This window comes from Oncorhynchus clarkii, unplaced genomic scaffold (assembly GCF_045791955.1).
Source record: "Oncorhynchus clarkii lewisi isolate Uvic-CL-2024 unplaced genomic scaffold, UVic_Ocla_1.0 unplaced_contig_3037_pilon_pilon, whole genome shotgun sequence".
Lineage (NCBI taxonomy): Eukaryota > Metazoa > Chordata > Actinopteri > Salmoniformes > Salmonidae > Oncorhynchus > Oncorhynchus clarkii.
In genome coordinates this window covers 31,653-51,112 of record NW_027258493.1, presented here as the reverse complement: position 1 = coordinate 51,112, position 19,460 = coordinate 31,653, and the positions used below count along the sequence as shown (strand labels likewise).

At 42.5% G+C, this 19,460-nt stretch overlaps 2 protein-coding genes across 2 annotated transcripts in view; both read right to left on the bottom strand.

Moving 5' to 3' along the window:
• Positions 1 to 3,010: 3,010 nt before the first annotated feature.
• On the bottom strand, positions 3,011 to 8,511 carry LOC139397112 (zinc finger protein 501-like). The gene is made up of 2 exons (XM_071143979.1): positions 8,106 to 8,511; positions 3,011 to 3,768 (listed from the first exon to the last, which is right to left on the bottom strand). The coding sequence occupies exons 1-2, from the start codon at positions 8,272 to 8,274 to the stop codon at positions 3,011 to 3,013; spliced, it is 927 nt and encodes a 308-aa protein (XP_071000080.1). The 5' UTR covers positions 8,275 to 8,511.
• Positions 8,512 to 16,399: 7,888 nt separating this feature from the next.
• Positions 16,400 to 19,460, bottom strand: part of LOC139397114 (zinc finger protein 271-like) — a 28,185-nt gene continuing 25,124 nt past the window's right edge. Inside the window, exons 2-3 of the mRNA XM_071143981.1 lie at positions 18,459 to 18,675; positions 16,400 to 18,009 (exon numbers count right to left, since the gene is read on the bottom strand). Of these exons, the coding sequence (XP_071000082.1) occupies positions 16,400 to 18,009; positions 18,459 to 18,657 (1,809 nt within the window). The 5' untranslated portion in view covers positions 18,658 to 18,675. The remainder of the gene's footprint in view (positions 18,010 to 18,458; positions 18,676 to 19,460) is intronic.

Sequence of the window (19,460 nt, the reverse complement as noted above, 5' to 3'; positions counted from 1 at the left end):
TCTTGTCTGGGGTCTCTCTCCATCTGCCTTCTTCTATCACTTTCTTTATCTTCTGTGTTGTCTCTTCCATCTGCGCCCTTCTGTCACTTTCTCTGTCTTCTCTGGTGTCTCTCTCCATCTGCCCTCTTATGTCACTTTCTCTGTCTTCTCTGTTGCTGTCTGTTGCCTCTCTCCATCATCTACTCCTCTGTTGCAGTCTCTGTGTCTTCACTTCCTTACTATGTTTGGCCCCTTGCTGCTGCTGGTCTAAAGCCCCGTTCACATTGGCAGTTTGAAGTGACTGAAATCCTATTTCTTTTTGCATATCCGATTAGAATCTGTTATTTTTTCCTGCAGTCAAAAACAGCCAAAAAAAGCACATGGAATCTGATATTTCAAGCCACATTGCAAACCACCTTCATAGGTGGTTTGAAGTCAGATACAAATCTGATTCCTGGCAATGCGATTTGTGTCTGAACCGTACAGATCAGATGTATTTACCCTCAAGTGTTTTTAGACTGTTACTTATCTACTCTATTGACAGTTTGACAAGAACATGTGGTAGCTAACTAGCTTGTTTGATTGTTTACAAACTAATGAGTGAATGTGCTAGAAAGCTAAACAGCTACATAGCTAGCTGACTGCTGCGGCTAGCTAGCGGACTGCTGCGGCTAGCTAGCGGACTGCTGCGGCTAGCTAGCGGACTGTTGCGGCTAGCTAGCGGACTGCTGCGGCTAGCTAGTGGACTGCTGTGGCTAGTTGACTGCTGCGGCTAGCTAGCGGACTGCTGCGGCTAGCTAGTGGACTGCTGTGGCTAGTTGACTGCTGCGGCTAGCTAGCGGACTGCTGCGGCTAGCTAGTGGACTGCTGTGGCTAGTTGACTGCTGCGGCTAGCTAGCGGACTGCTGCGGCTAGCTAGTGGACTGCTGTGGCTAGTTGACTGCTGCGGCTAGTTAGTGGACTGTTGTGGCTAGCTAGCTGACTGATGCGGCTCCCTTGAAGCTTTAAAAGTGTTTCTTACACTATGATTTTGGTCATTCAAAGCATTGGAAACGTCCATGCCAGGCGTTGTTATCACCGTAGCTTGTTACATAACTTCTGAGTGATAGGAAGCACCATCACCAATCAGCCTCCACCTCTCCACACACACGTCTGCCGTTACTATGACAACTAGCGTAGCCATGTCAGCCAATGACTGCTGTCTGAACACACACACACACACACATCTGATTTCGTCACTTGTAACTTCCTGTTTGGACAGTCAGTATTCCAAAACAGGTTTGAAAAAACAAAACTGATTTGAGCATTAAGGCCTGCTGAAGTGCTCCACTGACCTTCTGTTATCATCTGTCCTCCTCCTTGGCTCATCTGAAAGGTAGCAAGGTAGAGGTGCAACCAGGCACGGCTCCAGGATGACACGCCTGAGGGGAACTTTTAAATCCATATGGGGGGGGGCACAACTAGAATTGCTTTAGAGCCCTAATAAAACAAGGTAGATTGGTCTTACTGCTGTTGAAATGTACAAAAAAATGGATCTGAAATGTAGCTGTATACATCACCAAATATATCAAATCAACGTTTGTCTACTTTAGAAGGCTACACGGTTTTGATCCTATACTAGTGCGACGTTCAACATGTAAAACAAAATGGAGGTCTATCTGAGTAATGATAGCAGAGTGAACGTTTGTCTACTTCTTTCAGTAGGCTACACACGGTGGTGTTGCCCTATACTACTGAGACATTCAACATGTAAAACAAAATGGAGGCTTATCTGAAATGTCATTTTCACTAAATTTGCAACCATTACTAAAAACATGGTTTCAATTTGTCATTATGGGTTTGTGTGTGTAGATGGGTGAGAGAAATGTTTTTCTTTAATCCATTTTGAATTCAGGCTATAACACAAAATGTGGAATAGTCAAAGGGTTTGAATACTTGCTGAAAGACTGTAGGCACTGTAGTAGGCACTGTAGTAGGCACTGTAGTAGGCACTGTGGTAGGCACTGTAGTAGGCACTGTGGTAGGCACTGTAGTAGGCACTGTGTTTAGAACAGTACAAGAAAACCATAGAGTCCAGACACACACCATTCACATGAAGGCCAACCAAATGGAATGATGAATTCAATTAACAATGGTCTCTTCACGGTCTCTCCCCGCTACAGTGTTATCAAATCCTCTCAGATCTACACAAGTACATGGGGTGCAGGGCTTAAGGGACGATTTGGTATTGGAGCCACCTCTTCTTTCCTAGTCTGACCTTGGAATCTTGGTCCTCCAACCTTCCTTTAGAGGGAGCCACCTCTTCTTTCATAGTCTGACCTTGGAATCTTGGTCCTCCAACCATCCTTTGGAGGGATCATAAATGCCGGCCCTTGGTCTCTGAATCCAAACCCTTCTGCCACACATGTACCAACATGTCTCTGATCTTACATTGAGCCTCAGCTCGACCCAGTGGAGAATCTATTGATCCATGTTCTATCACCCTTTTGGCTATTTGATCTGAGTTCACAGAATCATTACAAACCACACAGTTTGACCTTTTGTTCTGCCAGCAGCACAAACAATGACATCACTCTCATATAATGAGTTTATTTACCTTAACTTTATCAGGCAGGTCAATTAAAATACACATTCTTGACACCTTATTTCACAAAAAAAAGAAAATAAAAAATGTCTATATAAAAAAAACTTCAACATAAAAGCCTGCATTTCAACGTCAATAACTGATTTAAAATATTCCATTTTAATCAATGGCCACCTTTGTGCTAATAAGAAAATGCAATACGTTACTTATGGAAAGAAAATTGCTTCAAAGACAACTTTTTAGGACCAATATTGAAAACTACAATGTTGAAAATATTGGGCTACCTGTCTGTAGACCCTGTCTGTGGGACCTGTCTCCTCAGTTAAAGTAGGTTGGAAATAATTCATTAAGGTCTCCACCAACCAAATATATGTTTCGTTTTTGAAAGGGACTGTGTCGTATATATCCAGCTGCACTTCGTGTCCCCCCCCCTGTGCAATGCAATTCCTATGGAGTTAGCTCCTTCACCTTTCTCTCCTCTACCTCAACTTCTCGCTCTTCTGCCTTAATGTGTCTCTGTTCGCCCTCCTCTTCTTTGACAATCACATTGAGAGTACATGTAGGTTTCTCTCCAATGTGTCTTAACTGATGATTCCTTATGTTTGTTGCCCAACTGAAACTCTTCCCACAAAGTGTGCAGTGGTAAGGCTTCTCCCCTGTATGTACTCTTTGATGTTCCTCAAGTACTGAATAATAATTGAAGCTTTTCCCACATTGGGTACAGTGGTAAGGTTTCTCTCCGCTATGTACTCTCTCGTGTCCCGTAAGTTTTACTTTCTCACTGAAACTCTTCCCACATTGTGAGCAGTGGTAAGGCTTGTGATTTTTCTGATGAGTCTTCAGGTTTCCTAACTGACTGAAACTCTTCCCACAAAGAGAGCAGTGGTAAGGCTTCTCCCCAGTATGTACTCTTTGATGGTCCTTAAGTCTTCCTGAATGATTGAAGCTCTTCTCACACTGGGAGCAGGGGTAAGGATTCTCTCCAATGTGCATTCTCTGGTGAGCCTTTAGCTTGCTTGGTGTCTGAAAACTCTTCCCACATTGACGGCAAAGGTAAGTCTTATTTATTTTGGGAGTTTGTTGGTGTGATTTGTGGCGAGTTGGATAAATAAAACTGTCGCTACAGCAGGGTTGGGGCTTCTGTCTGCGGTTTCCTGATGGTGTGGGACTGGGCTTGCTGTCTGAGTCTGGGTTGGAGCTCTTTCCTGTGAGAATATAAACACATATGGGGTAAGAACCAGAAAGAGCAGAAACAAAGGCTTTTGGGTTTAAAAATACAAGATTCAACATGAATTTGGTGGGATGTGAGCTGGAGGGCGTGTACATTAACAGAGCAATAACAGACTTTACAAGGGGCTTGTTGCTTTGCATCACACAGAGATAAATTACAATGCATTGCACACTGGTGAGTACTGGACAGTAATTTGTTTTGGCGCTCATCCTCCCACATTCAGAAGCCTGAGGGTTTATACTACAAAGCAGGATCAATGAGTTAGCCAGCTAACTTGCCTAAATATTCAGAAATAACTTTAAGCTTGATATTGGCATGGTCTAATTGACTTTGAGTAAAGCCAGTGTGTCTATGTATGAGGATGACTCAACACTACACACGTCAGCTACCACAGCGTCTGAAATAACAGCAACACTTACAAAGAGTTAGTTTTTTTATTTTATTTTTTATTTCACCTTTATTTAACCAGGTAGGCCAGTTGAGAACAAGTTCTCATTTGCAACTGCGACCTGGCCAAGATAAAGCATAGCAGTGTGAACAGACAACACAGAGTTACACATGGAGTAAACAATTAACAAGTCAATAACACAGTAGAAAAAAAAGAGAGTCTATATACATTGTGTGCAAAAGGCATGAGGAGGTAGGCGAATAATTACAATTTTGCAGATTAACACTGGAGTGATAAATGATCAGATGGTCATGTACAGGTAGAGATACTGGTGTGCAAAAGAGCAGAAAAGTAAAGAAATATAAACAGTGTGGGGATGAGGTAGGTAAAATTGGGTGGGCTATTTACCGATAGACTATGTACAGCTGCAGCGATCGGTTAGCTGCTCAGATAGCAGATGTTTGAAGTTGGTGAGGGAGAGAAGTCTCCAACTTCAGCGATTTTTGCAATTCGTTCCAGTCACAGGCAGCAGAGAACTGGAACGAAAGGCGGACAAATTAGGTGTTGGCTTTAGGGATGATCAGTGAGATACACCTGCTGGAGCGCGTGCTACGGGTGGGTGTTGCCATCGTGACCAGTGAACTGAGATAAGGCGGAGCTTTACCTAGCATGGACTTGTAGATGACCTGGAGCCAGTGGGTCTGGCGACGAATATGTAGCGAGGGCCAGCCGACTAGAGTATACAGGTCGCAGTGGTGGGTGGTATAAGGTGCTTTAGTAACAAAACGGATGGCACTGTGATAAACTGCATCCAGTTTGCTGAGTAGAGTATTGGAAGCTATTTTGTAGATGACATCGCCGAAGTCGAGGATCGGTAGGATAGTCAGTTTTACTAGGGTAAGTTTGGCGGCGTGAGTGAAGGAGGCTTAGTAGCGGAATAGAAAGCCGACTCTAGATTTGATTTTAGATTGGATATGTTTGATATGAGTCTGGAAGGAGAGTTTCAGAATAGGTGGTAAGGAATCAAAAACCAAAAGCATTGTATTTGGGACAAATCATTAACTAAACCCTAAACCTCAACAAAATCTTGTAATGAATCATGTGGAAATCGAGCAGGTTGAGGAGACTAAACTGCATGGAGTAACCCTGGATTGTAAACTGTCATGGTCAAAACACATTGATACAACAGTAGCTAAGATGGGGAGAAGTCTGTCCTTAATAAAGCACTGCTCTTCATTCTTAACAACACTATCAACAAGGCAGGTCCTACAGGCCCTAGTTTTGTCGCACCTGAATACTGTTCAGTCGTGTGGTCAGGTGCCACAAAAATGGACTTCGAAAAATTGCAATTGGCTCAGAACAGGGCAGCACGGCTGGCCCTTGGATGTGCACAGAGAGCATTAATAATATGCATGTCAATCTCTCCTGGCTCAAAGTGGAGGAGAGATTGACTTTATCACTACTTGTATTTGTGAGAGGTGTTGAAAGCACCGAGCTGTCTGTTTAAACTACTGGCACACAGCTCGGACACTCATGCATACTAGAGGTCGACCGATTAATCGGAATGGCCGATTACATTGCACTCCACGAGGAAACTGCGTGGCAGGCTGACTACCTGTTATGTGAGTACAGCGAGGAGCCAAGGTGCTAGCTAGCATTAAACCTATTATAAAAAACAATCAATCTTAACATAATCACTAGTTAACTACACATGGTTGATGATATTACTAGTTTAACTAGCTTGTCCTGCGTTGCATATAATCGATGCGGTGCCTGTTAATTTATCATTGAATCACAGCCTACTTCGCCAAACGGATGATTTAACAAGCGCATTTGCGAAAAAAGCACAATCGTTGCATGAATGTACCCAAACATAAACATCAATGCCTTTCTTAAAATCAAAACACAAGTCTATATTTTTAAACCTGCATATTTAGTTAATATTTCCTGCTAACATGAATTTTTTTTAACTAGGGAAATTGTGTCACTTCTCTTGCGTTCTGTGCAACAGAGTCAGGGTATATGTAGCAGTTTGGGCCGCCTGGCTCGTTGCGAACTGTGTGAAGACCATTTCTTCCTAACAAAGACAGCCAACTTCGCCAAATGGGGGATGATTTAACAAAAGCGCATTTGCGAAAAAAAAGCACAATCGTTGCACGAATGTACCTAAGCATAAACATCAATGCCTTTCTTAAAATCAATACACAGAAGTATATATTTTTTTAAACCTGCATATTTAGTTAAAAGAAATTCATGTTAGCAGGCAATATTAAACAAGGGAAATTGTGTCACTTCTCTTGCGTTCATTGCACACAGAGTCAGGGTATATGCAACAGAGTGGGCCGCCTGGCTCGTTGCGAATTAATTTTGCCAGAATTTGACATAATTATGACATAACATTGAAGGTTGTGCAATGTAACAGCAATATTTAGGCTTAGGGATGCCACCCGTTAGATAAAATACGGAACGGTTTCCGTATTTCACTGAATTAATTTAACAAAGGATATAAAAACAATACCCCCTGTTGAACAGCTGGGACTGTGAAGCAGCAATCATAGACACATGCACACAGGTATTTTGTGTTGTAGATATGTGGTAGTGGAGTAGAGGCCTGAGGGAACACAATATGTTGTAGATATGTGGTAGTGGAGTAGAGGCCTGAGGGAACACAATATGTTGTAGATATGTGGTAGTGGAGTAGAGGCCTGAGGGAACACAATATGTTGTAGATATGTGGTAGTGGAGTAGAGGCCTGAGGGAACACAATATGTTGTAGATATGTGGTAGTGGAGTAGAGGCCTGAGGGAACACAATATGTTGTAGATATGTGGTAGTGGAGTAGAGGCCTGAGGGAACACAATATGTTGTAGATATGTGGTAGTGGAGTAGAGGCCTGAGGGAACACAATATGTTGTAGATATGTGGTAGTGGAGTAGAGGCCTGAGGGAACACAATATGTTGTAGATATGTGGTAGTGGAGTAGAGGCCTGAGGGAACACAATATGTTGTAGATATGTGGTAGTGGAGTAGAGGCCTGAGGGAACACAATATGTTGTAGATATGTGGTAGTGGAGTAGAGGCCTGAGGGAACACAATATGTTGTAGATATGTGGTAGTGGAGTAGAGGCCTGAGGGAACACAATATGTTGTAGATATGTGGTAGTGGAGTAGAGGCCTGAGGGAACACAATATGTTGTAGATATGTGGTAGTGGAGTAGAGGCCTGAGGGAACACAATATGTTGTAGATATGTGGTAGTGGAGTAGAGGCCTGAGGGAACACAATATGTTGTAGATATGTGGTAGTGGAGTAGAGGCCTGAGGGAACACAATATGTTGTAGATATGTGGTAGTGGAGTAGAGGCCTGAGGGAACACAATATGTTGTAGATATGTGGTAGTGGAGTAGAGGCCTGAGGGAACACAATATGTTGTAGATATGTGGTAGTGGAGTAGAGGCCTGAGGGAACACAATATGTTGTAGATATGTGGTAGTGGAGTAGAGGCCTGAGGGAACACAATATGTTGTAGATATGTGGTAGTGGAGTAGAGGCCTGAGGGAACACAATATGTTGTAGATATGTGGTAGTGGAGTAGAGGCCTGAGGGAACACGCGTAAGATGTTGTGAAATCTGTTGTGAATGTATTGTAATGTTTTTAAAATGTGTAACTGCCTTCATTTTGCCAAGGCAGCAGCTAATGAGGATCCATAATAAATACAAACTTGCCTAAATATTCAGAAACAACTTGAAGCTTGATATTGGCATGGTCTAATTTGACTCAACAACCCAAAACACACATAAAAGTTTAGATTTCTTAATGTACCAGAAAATCAACTGTAATGTGGGGTTGTTTATTAAAATTAGCTCATTGATCCTGATTTGTATAGCACTCTAAAACAAACAATGTTGTTAGCTTGAATTTACCTGAGTCACTGGTTTCTTCCTCCTTGATTTCTCTCTCCTCCTCCTCTTTCACAATCACATTGAGTTCCAGTGTTTGACTGCAGTCCTCCAGCTTCACTGACACCACTTCTGGACCCTGTTGTGAGCTTCTCTGGGCCGGATCACCACAGCCAGAACCCGGCTCAGACATGGTCGGCTAGAGGTGGATCTAAAAGAGGAGACCTCAACAAGTTCTGGGGGATTTTCACTAACCTTGATCGTGGGATAGTTCCAAAAATATATATGTAGCTAAAATAGCTAACAACTCATCCCGTCCAACAGGGATTAACACAAACCGGTAGCCAATTAGTTTAGCAACGGTTGTGGTCAAGATAATTTAGCTAGCTAACTACCTAGCTAGTCGCCAGCTAGCTTATTCCTCGCTAGACATTTTACTCACAATGCAATGATAGATGACTAAATATAAAATAAAAGGCACACTTCAACTCTCACTGAATTTAGTTAGCTAGCTACACAAACGGGTTGGATTGGAGTGTTGTTCTAGCTAGTTTGGATAACAACAAAGACAGGCCGCGGCAACCACTAACGATTCACGGAATGCGTTAGTTTACAGACCAAATTTACAAGCTCACATTTAAAATGTTAGCAGTAGGCTACTTGATACTGATTTCCTTTGGCTACTTGTTTGGTTGATGAGATCCAGTGAGAGCGCAAGCAGAATCAATCATCCACCTGCGTCTCGACGTCAGCGTCTCGTCAGCAACATTAATGAAGTACTTCCGGGTCACGGAATTTCGGAAATTTTCAAAAAATAAAGTCCCCCCATGTAATAGTAGAAAGGTGTCAATAACCTGTATTTAGTTGTGATATAGAGAAAAGTGTCTAAACGCTAGGGATAGGGGAAAAGTGTCTAAACGCTAGGGATAGGGGGAAAGTGTCTAAACGCTGGGGATAGGGGGAAAGTGTCTAAACGCTGGGGATAGGGGGAAAGTGTCTAAACGCTAGGGATAGGGGAAAAGTGTCTAAACGCTAGGGATAGGGGAAAAGTGTCTAAACGCTAGGGATAGGGGGAAAGTGTCTAAACGCTAGGGATAGAGGAAAAGTGTCTAGACGCTAGAGATAGGGGGAAAGTGTCTAGACGCTAGGGATAGGGGGAAAGTGTCTAAACGCTAGGGATAGGGGAAAAGTGTCTAAACGCTAGGGTTAGGAGAAAAGTGTCTAAACGCTGGGGATAGGGGAAAAGTGTCTAAACGCTAGGGATAGGGGGAAAGTGTCTAAACGCTGGGGATAGGGGGAAAGTGTCTAAACGCTAGGGATAGGGGAAAAGTGTCTAAACGCTAGGGATAGGGGAAAAGTGTCTAAACGCTAGGGATAGGGGGAAAGTGTCTAAACGCTGGGGATAGGGGGAAAGTGTCTAGACGCTAGAGATAGGGGGAAAGTGTCTAGACGCTAGGGATAGGGGAAAAGTGTCTAAACGCTAGGGATAGGGGGAAAGTGTCTAAATGCTAGGGATAGGGGAAAAGTGTCTAAACGCTAGGGATAGGGGAAAAGTGTCTAAACGCTAGGGTTAGGAGAAAAGTGTCTAAACGCTGGGGATAGGGGGAAAGTGTCTAAACGCTGGGGATAGGGGGAAAGTGTCTAAACGCTAGGGATAGGGGAAAAGTGTCTAAACGCTAGGGATAGGGGAAAAGTGTCTAAACGCTAGGGATAGGGGAAAAGTGTCTAAACGCTAGGGTTAGGAGAAAAGTGTCTAAACGCTGGGGATAGGGGGAAAGTGTCTAAACGCTGGGGATAGGGGGAAAGTGTCTAAACGCTAGGGATAGGGGAAAAGTGTCTAAAGGGTAGGGATAGGGGGAAAGTGTCTAAACGCTAGGGATAGGGGAAAAGTGTCTAAACGCTAGGGATAGGGGAAAAGTGTCTAAACGCTGGGGATAGGGGGAAAGTGTCTAAACGCTAGGGTTAGGGGAAAAGTGTCTAAACGTTAGGGTTAGGGGAAAAGTGTCTAAACGCTAGGGTTAGGGGAAAAGTGTCTAAACGCTAGGGATAGGGGAAAAGTGTCTAAACGCTAGGGTTAGGGGAAAAGTGTCTAAACGCTAGGGATAGGGGGAAAGTGTCTAAACGCTGGGGTTAGGGGGAAAGTGTCTAAACGCTAGGGATAGGGGAAAAGTGTCTAAACGCTAGGGATAGGGGAAAAGTGTCTAAACGCTAGGGATAGGGGAAAAGTGTGACACCCATCAGGCCCCCGAGCCCAGACCCGGTATATGAAATACATATTGGCTGGTAGAGTGAAAACTATTCTAGGTGCTGCACTAGGGAATCCTCAGTAGGGTCTGTAGAATGTATATAGGGTACCATTTCATGGGAGACTCAATTATATGGCGTGTTGCTGGCCTTTTACTGCACCCAATATATTGTACAAAACATTAGGAACACCTGCTCTTTCCATGACAAAAACTGGTGAAATAAATCCAGGTGAAATTTGACACGTGTAACCTTTATTTAACTAGGCAAGTCAGTTGAGAACAAATTCTTATTTTTCAATGACGGCCTACATAGACTGGTGAAATAAATCCAGGTGAAATCGGGTGAAAGCTATGAACCCTTATTGATGTCACTTGTTAAATCCACTTCAATCAGTTTAGATGAAGGGGAGGAGACAAGTTAAAGAAGAAATTTGATGCCTTGAGACAATTGAGACATGGATTGTGTACAGATCCTTCGGAAAAGTATTCAGACCCTTTGACTTTTCCCACATCAATTTACACATAATACCCCATAATGACAAAGCAAAAACAGGTTTCTAGAAAATTGTGCACATTTATTAAAACTAAAAAACGTAAATAATACATTGACATAAGTATTCAGACCCTTTAATCAGTACTTTGTTGAAGCATTTTTGGCAGCGATTACAGCCTCGTGTCTTCTTGGGTTTGATGCTACAAGCTTGGCACACCTGTATTTGGGAGTTTCTCACATTCTTCTCTGCCGATCCTCTCAATCTCTGTCAGGTTGGATGGGGAGCGTCGCTGCACTGCTATTTTCAGGTCTCTCCAGAGACGGTCAATCGGGTTAAAGTCCGTGCTCTGGCTGGGCCACTCAAGGACATTCAGAGACTTGTCCCGTTGCCACTCCTGCTTTGTCTCAGCTGTGTGCTTATGGTTGTTGACCTGTTGGAAGGTGAACCTTCAACCCCGGACTGAAGTCCTGAGTGATCTGGAGCAGGTTTTCATTGGGATCTCTCTATACATTGCTCCGTTCATCTGTCCCTCGATCCTGACTAGTCTCCCAGTCCCTGCCGCTGACAAACATCCCCACAGCATGATGCTGCCACCACCATGCTTCACCGTAGGGATGCTGCCAGGTTTCCTCCAGACGTGACGATTGGCATTCAGGCCAAAGAGTTCAATCTTGGTTTCATCAGACCAGAGAATCTTGTTTCTCATGGTCTGAGAGACCTTTAGGTGCCAACTCCAAGCAGGCTGTCATGTGCCTTTTACTGAGGAGTGGCATCCTGTCTGGCCACTCTACCATAAAGGCCTGATTGGTGTAGTGCAGCAGAGATGGTTGTCAGTTTGGCTGGGTGGCCAGCTCTAGGAAGAGTCTTGATGGTTCCAAACTTCATCCATTTAAGAATGATGGAGGCCACTGTGTTCTCGGGGACCTTCAATGCTGCAGAAATGTTTTGGTACCCTTCCCCAGATGTATGTCTCGACAGAATCCTGTCTCGGAGCTCTATGGACAATTCCTTCGAGCTCAGGGCTTGTTTTTTGCTCTCTCATGCACTGTCAACTGTGGGACCTTATATAGACAGGTGTGTGCCTTTCCAAATCATGTCCAATCAATCAACAGGTGGACTCCAAGTTGTCGAAACATCTCAAGGATTAATATTTATGTAAATAAGCTATTTCTGTATTTTATTTTTAATACATTTGCAAAAATGTCTAAAAACCTATTCTCGCTTTGTCGTTATGCGGTATTGTGTGTAGATAAAGAATGCTCCATCACCCAAAGGACATCCAGCCAACTTCACACAACTGTGGGAAGCATTGGATTCAACATGGCTCCGCATCCCTATAGAAGGCTTTCGACACCTTGTAGAGTCCATTACCTGACAAATTGAGGCTGTTCTGAGGGCAAAAGGGGGTGCAACTCAATATCAGGAAGGTGTTTCTAATGTTGTGTCCACTCAGTGTACATATGGTGTCATTTCATGGGGCACTGAATAATACAGTGTTGCTGGTCTAATTGTTTTTTTTTTTTAACATCATTTTAACATTATGTCCTATGCAAAGCTGCAAAAAAAGTTTATCCCCTGACTTTTATTTTGAAATCAAATTCCGAAAACCTGAAGTCTTAATGTGGATAGGATACAGCTAGTGTGTTGCTGCCATGACCCCCTAACCCTGCTGACTGTGTCTGGTCTGGATTAATGGAGCACTGCAATACATGTTTGTGAGTGTCATATCTGCTGTTGTAGTTGTGCATATTTTGGCCATCTGACAGATACATTTTTTTTTTTTAGTCTGTGGCTGAAAATAGGGAGTTTTTGCCCAGTCCCAAGTATGGGTAACTGCATAGTTGTGCTGCGTTCTTTTTGAAGAATCTCAAATATAAGATATATTTTGATTTGTTTAACACTTCTTTTGTTACTATATGATTCCATATGTGCTATTTCATAGTTTTGGTGTCTTCATTATTATTATACAATGTAGAAAATAGTAAACATAAATAAAAACCCTGGAATGAGTAGGTGTGTCCAAACTGTTGACTGGTACTGTATGTGTATATATATATATATATATTTTTATTGTTGCCTGTTTTGCATGTTATTTTGGCATTAATACATGTCACATTTCAGTTTGCAAACAATGTCAAATAAATAAATAAAACATTGAGTTAATAAAGCCACATACAAACTTAGTCTCATTTTTTGCTTTCTTGAGTAAGGCAGCTCCAAAATGCAGGTGTTTCAGCCTAGCTCAGTGCCTTCTGTGGTGGTGGGACAGCCAGCGGAATATACGAAGCATAGGGGTTTGGTAATGTTCTCTAGTTGCTCCGTGATTGGCTCAGTGTTCTGTCACTCATGGGGACACTACGTCACCGCAAAATCTACTGGGTAGAGCTCGAAAATTTGATTTTGATCTAACTTTATTAAACGTTGATCTAACTGTATTAAGCGTTGATCTAACTTTATTAAACGAGCACCACTCTTTATTCATCACAGACATTCACCAGAGTAGCCTCTTCGCTGGGCAGATGAACGAGTAGAGAAGAGACTGTGTGTAATGTAGATAATCCTACACAGGCCTGCAGTGTCATGTTATATTATTCCAACAATTAATGTCTGGCATCTTTTATTCTTGTGATTTATCATCACCATGATTCAATACTGACTTTTCATGGATAAAGACAATCTACCAACATCATCCACCTTCAATGAAGAAGAAGATTACAGTTTGTTAGCGTTTATTATTTAATTAATGGATACTTTACAATATTCTAAACCAGGGGTTGGAACCAGTTCAGGGAACAGAAAAGAAAACCGGAATTTCAAGGAACAGAACCAGAACTGTCAACGAAAGGGATCTATACGGTTCCGGAACAGAACAAAATTCTAAAAAACACCGGTTCCATCCAGATCATGACATAACAATACATTTTATGTCAATACAAACCAGCCCTTCTACTGAGTTTAATCAGGTATAAAACATATCCACAACTGAATTCTACTGGAGTCTATGGACTTATTTTGTATTCAATAGAATAGACCATAGGGCCCATGGACAAATGTAGTGCACTACAGAATAGGGCCCATGGACAACTGTAGTGCACTACAGAATAGGGCCCATAGACAACTGTAGTGCACTACAGAATAGGGCCCATGGACAAATGCAGTGCACTACAGAATAGGGCCCATGGACAAATGTAGTGCACTACAGAATAGGGCCCATGGACAAATGTAGTGCACTACAGAATAGGGCCCATGGACAAATGTAGTGCACTACAGAATAGGGCCCATGGACAAATGTAGTGCACTACAGAATAGGGCCCATGGACAAATGTAGTGCACTACAGAATAGGGCCCATGGACAAATGTAGTGCACTACAGAATAGGGCCCATGGACAAATGCAGTGCACTACAGAATAGGGCCCATGGACAAATGCAGTGCACTACAGAATAGGGCCCATGGACAACTGCAGTGCACTACAGAATAGGGCCCATGGACAAATGCAGTGAACTACAGACTATGGCCCATTGTCAAATGCAGTGCACTACAGAATAGGGCCCATGGACAACTGCAGTGCACTACAGAATAGGGCCCATGGACAAATGCAGTGCACTACAGAATAGGGCCCATAGTCAAAAGTAGTGCACTACAGAATAGGGCCCATAGTCAAAAGTAGTGCACTACAGAATAGGGCCCATAGTCAAATGCAGTGCACTACAGAATAGGGCCCATGGTCAAATGCAGTGCACTACAGAATAGGGCCCATAGTCAAATGTAGTGCACTACAGAATAGGGCACATAGTCAAATGTAGTGCACTACAGAATAGGGCCCATAGTCGAAAGTAGTGCACTACAGGGTGAATAGCGCGCCATTTGGGACATTCAGCCCCCAGTATATACTATATATAGACTCAGCCCCAGTATATAATATATATAGACTCAGCCCCCAGTATATACTATATATAGACTCAGCCCCCAGTATATACTATATATAGACTCAGCCCCCAGTATATCCTATATATAGACTCAGCCCCCAGTATATACTACATATAGACTCAGCCACCAGTATATACTATATATAGACTCAGCCCCCAGTATATACTATATATAGACTCAGCCCCCAGTATATACTATATACAGACTCAGCCCCCAGTATATACTATATATAGACTCAGCCCCCAGTATATACTATATACAGACTCAGCCCCCAGTATATACTATATACAGACTCAGCCCCCAGTATATACTATATATAGACTCAGCCCCCAGTATATACTATATACAGACTCAGCCCCCAGTATATACTATATACAGACTCAGCCCCCAGTCTATACTATATACAGACTCAGCCCCCAGTATATACTATATATAGACTCAGCCCCCAGTATATACTATATATAGACTCAGCCCCCAGTATATACTATATACAGACTCAGCCCCCAGTATATACTATATATAGACTCAGCCCCCAGTATATACTATATACAGACTCAGCCCCCAGTATATACTATATACAGACTCAGCCCCCAGTATATACTATATATAGACTCAGCCCCCAGTATATACTATATACAGACTCAGCCCCCAGTATATACTATATACAGACTCAGCCCCCAGTATATACTATATACAGACTCAGCCCCCAGTATATACTATATATAGACTCAGCCCCCAGTATATGCTATATATAGACTCAGCCCCCAGTATATACTATATAGACTCAGCCCCCAGTATATACTATATAGACTCAGCCCCCAGTATATACTATATATAGACTCAGCCCCAGTATTCAGCTCAAGTCAAATATAGATTATGCTACTGTCAACTGTTTTACATTTAAATGTTAGTCGTGTACATGGGCATACGTACCTTTAAAGGGACATTTCAAAAACATTCTACTACATATTCATAATCTCAAGCACCAACCCAACATCAGCAGATGTGAAAATGGCGCGTTTCTATGTTTGGTAGTAGATAAAGGAAGATACGTTTGTAGTGGCAACCGATGTAGTGTACGTGGACACCTGCTCGTCCAACATCTCATTCCAAAATCATGGTCAAATGTAGTGCACTATATCCAGGTCGTATAATTCCATCCAGGCCAGGAGGAGGTCAGGAGGAGGAGTCAACCAATTAATTTATAGTCCTGAGATAACATTCCATAACTGCAGGTAGCAGTAAATCACCAACCTTGGCTTTGTACCTGTTCAGACTGTACACACTGTAGCACATTAGGTGGTATCTTGTTCAGACTGTACACACTGTAGCACATTAGGAGGTGGTATCCTGTTCAGAAATAATTCATTAAATAAATTATGCTTGGGTCAAGGCCAGGAACACAGGCTTAGGCCCGGACTGGCAACCTGGTTTACAATGAGACATGTATTGTTAACGTAAACCAATCAGGCTTTAGGCCTGGGAATAGCACTATTACAGCAACCGCTATAGTTGTTAACGATCTTGTCTCGATCTCATCTAAATAAATAATGGTGCTGCCCATGACCATGCTGTCACAGAAGATGCAATTGCAAGGAGAGGTGTGAATTTCAATAACTATAGAGTTGCTTATCTATTCTCACTAAACCTTTATTTCACGTCACACTCCTCTCCCTCAACTTCTTTATTTTCTTCCTCCTCCTCCTCCTTGACAATCACATTGAAAGCACAGGCAGGCTTCCCTCCAATGTGTATTTTCTCATGACTTTTAAGACTTCTTAGCTGAGTGAAACCTCCCCCACAATGAGAGCAGTGGTAAAGCTTCTCGCCTGTATGTACTCTCTGATGTTTCTTAAGGTTTCCTGGCTGACTGAAACTCTTACCGCAAAGAGAGCAGTGGTAAGGCTTCTCCCCTGTATGTATTCTCTGATGTTTCTTAAGGTTTCCTGGCTGACTGAAACTTTTACCACATAGAGAGCAGTGGTAAGGCTTCTCCCCGGTATGTATTCTCTGGTGTTCCTTAAGGCTTCCTGAATAATTAAAGCTCTTCTCACATTGGGTGCAGTGATATGGCTTCTTTCCACTATGTACTTTGCCATGTCTCTTAAGATTTACCTTCTCACTGAAACCCCTCCCACATTGGGAGCAGTGGTAAGGTTTCTCTCCTGTGTGTACTCTTTGATGATTCTTTAGATTACTTGAGGAACGGAAACTCTTCCCACATTGATGGCATGGGTAACGACCACGATCAGGCAGTCTTGGTGTATCTGGGTCAACTACACTACTATTGTCCTCCTCTTCCTCAACTTCTCGCTTTTCCTCCTCTTTGATTTCCCTCTCAACCTCCTCCTCTTTGACAATCACATTTAACGCACAAACAGGCTTCCCTCCATTGTGTATTATCTGATGACTTTTAAGACGTAGTAGCTGAGTGAATCCCTCCCCACACTCAGAGCAGTGGTAAGGCTTTTCTCCAGCGTGTACTTTTTGATGATTCTGTAGATTACTTGAGGAACGGAAACTCTTCCCACATTGATGGCAGGGGTAAAGACTACAACCAGGTAATGTTGATGTATCTGGTTCAACTATACCACTATTGTCCTTTTCCTCAACTTCTCGCTTTTCCTCCTCTTTGATTTCCCTCTCAACCTCCTCCTCTTTGACAATCACATTTAAAACACAGACAGGCTTCCCTCCAATGTGTATCCTCTGATGACGTTTAAGACGTCTGAGCTGAGTGAATCCCTCACCACACTGAGAACAGTGGTAAGGCTTCTCTCCACTGTGTGATCTCTGGTGACTCTTTAGGTCTCCTGCAAAACGAAAATTCTTTCCACACTGTGAGCAGTGGTAAGGTTTCTCCCCTGTGTGAATTCTCTGGTGTTTCTTAAGGCTTCCTGGCTGACTGAAATGCTTCCTACAAAGAGCACAGTGGTAAGGTTTCTCCCCTGTATGTACTCTTTGGTGTTCCTTAAGGCTTCCAGAATGATTGAAGCTCTTCCCGCATTGGGTGCAGTGGTAAGGCTTCTCTCCACTATGTACTCTCTCGTGTCTCTTAAGGTTTACTTTCTCACTGAAACTCTTCCCACATGCAGAGCAGTGGAAAGGTTTTTCTCCAGTGTGTACTCTTTGATGATTCTTTAGAATAGTGGAGGAACTGAAACTCTTCTCACATTGAGGGCACGAATAACTCCCATGTCCAGGTAGTCTTGATGCTGTGGAACTGGGTTTGTTGACTGAGTTTGGGTTGGGGATCTCTCCTGTAAGAATATGAACATACATATGGTCAGAAACTGAAGAAACTGAAGAAACAAAGGCTTTAAGCTTACCAACGCAGGATTCAACATTCATTTGGATTAACAGAGTACTGAAAGAAATACTTTGCAAAGGGCTTGTTGCATAGCATCGCACATAGATCATGGCATTGTGAAATTACAATGCATTGCCAAATGGTTGGTAGACACTCGCCTTCCCTCTTACACATACAGATAGCCTGAGGGTTATAATACAAAGCAGAATCAATGAGTTAGCCAGCTAATATTCAGAAATATATATATTTTTTGAAAGATTAACTTGAAATTGGCATGCTCTAATTGACTTAACAACCAAAAACATATCTAAGTTTACATTTCTTAATGAACCAGAAAATCAATAGCTATTTTGGGTTGTTCAACTCTCTGAACCAAAGAGGATGTTAGCCTGAATTTACCTGAGTCAACAGAGTCCCTGTCCTCCTCTCGCTCTTCCTCCTCCCCCTCATTGATTTCTCTCTCCTCCTCCTCCTCTTTGACAATCACATTGAGTTCCACTGTTTGACTGCAGTCCGCCAGCTTCACTGACAGCAACTCTGGACCCCGCTGTGAGCTTCTCTGGGCTGGAACACCACAACCAGAACCTGGTTCAGACATGGTAGGCTAGAGGTGGATCTAAAAGAGGAGACCGAAATAATTCAGGGTGATTTTCACAAACCTAGATCGTGGTATAGCTCCAGAAAAGACAGCAAAAATGTATCTAAGCTAGGTAACCACAGATCCCGTCCAGCAGAAAACCTTTTTCCATAAAATAAACATAGGATTGACGGCAACAGCCAGTCAGATTAGGCCATAAGTGAATAAGAAAAACAGTGGCCGTTGAGTACAAGCATATTCAGTTCAAATTCATTACTAATATATGATACATTGATACATACAGTGATTGAAATGACCACCCCATCCTCAGTAGCCTATTCAAACATTCGCCTATAGGCTATTAGGCAACACAAGAATATATATTGAGTTAGGAATTGCCCCTAATTCTAGGTAACAGAGTGATGTAGACACAGAGTTGTCACTTTAAAATGTATGAAAAACCAATGAATACAAAGTTAAACAAACCATACAACTCCATGCACAAGGACTAATTTGAACAATTTCCACAGAAAATTCTACAAAGTTTGGTAACAAGGACAGCACCAAACAGCAAAAACTGTAAATCCGCACTGTGTTTGTATAATTTTCAGTGAAAATTGTTAAAAGTTGTTTAGAATTGTTTTTTTGTGTGTGTATTTTACCCCCTTTTTCTCCCCAATTTCAAGATATAAATTACGGAAAAAGAGACGCTCCTAGGGGTGTAAACTCAGTGGACTTGGAAACTAGAAGTGTTCCTGTGGGTGTAAACTCAGTGGACTTGGAAACTAGAAGTGTTCCTGGGGGTGTAAACTCAGTGGACTTGG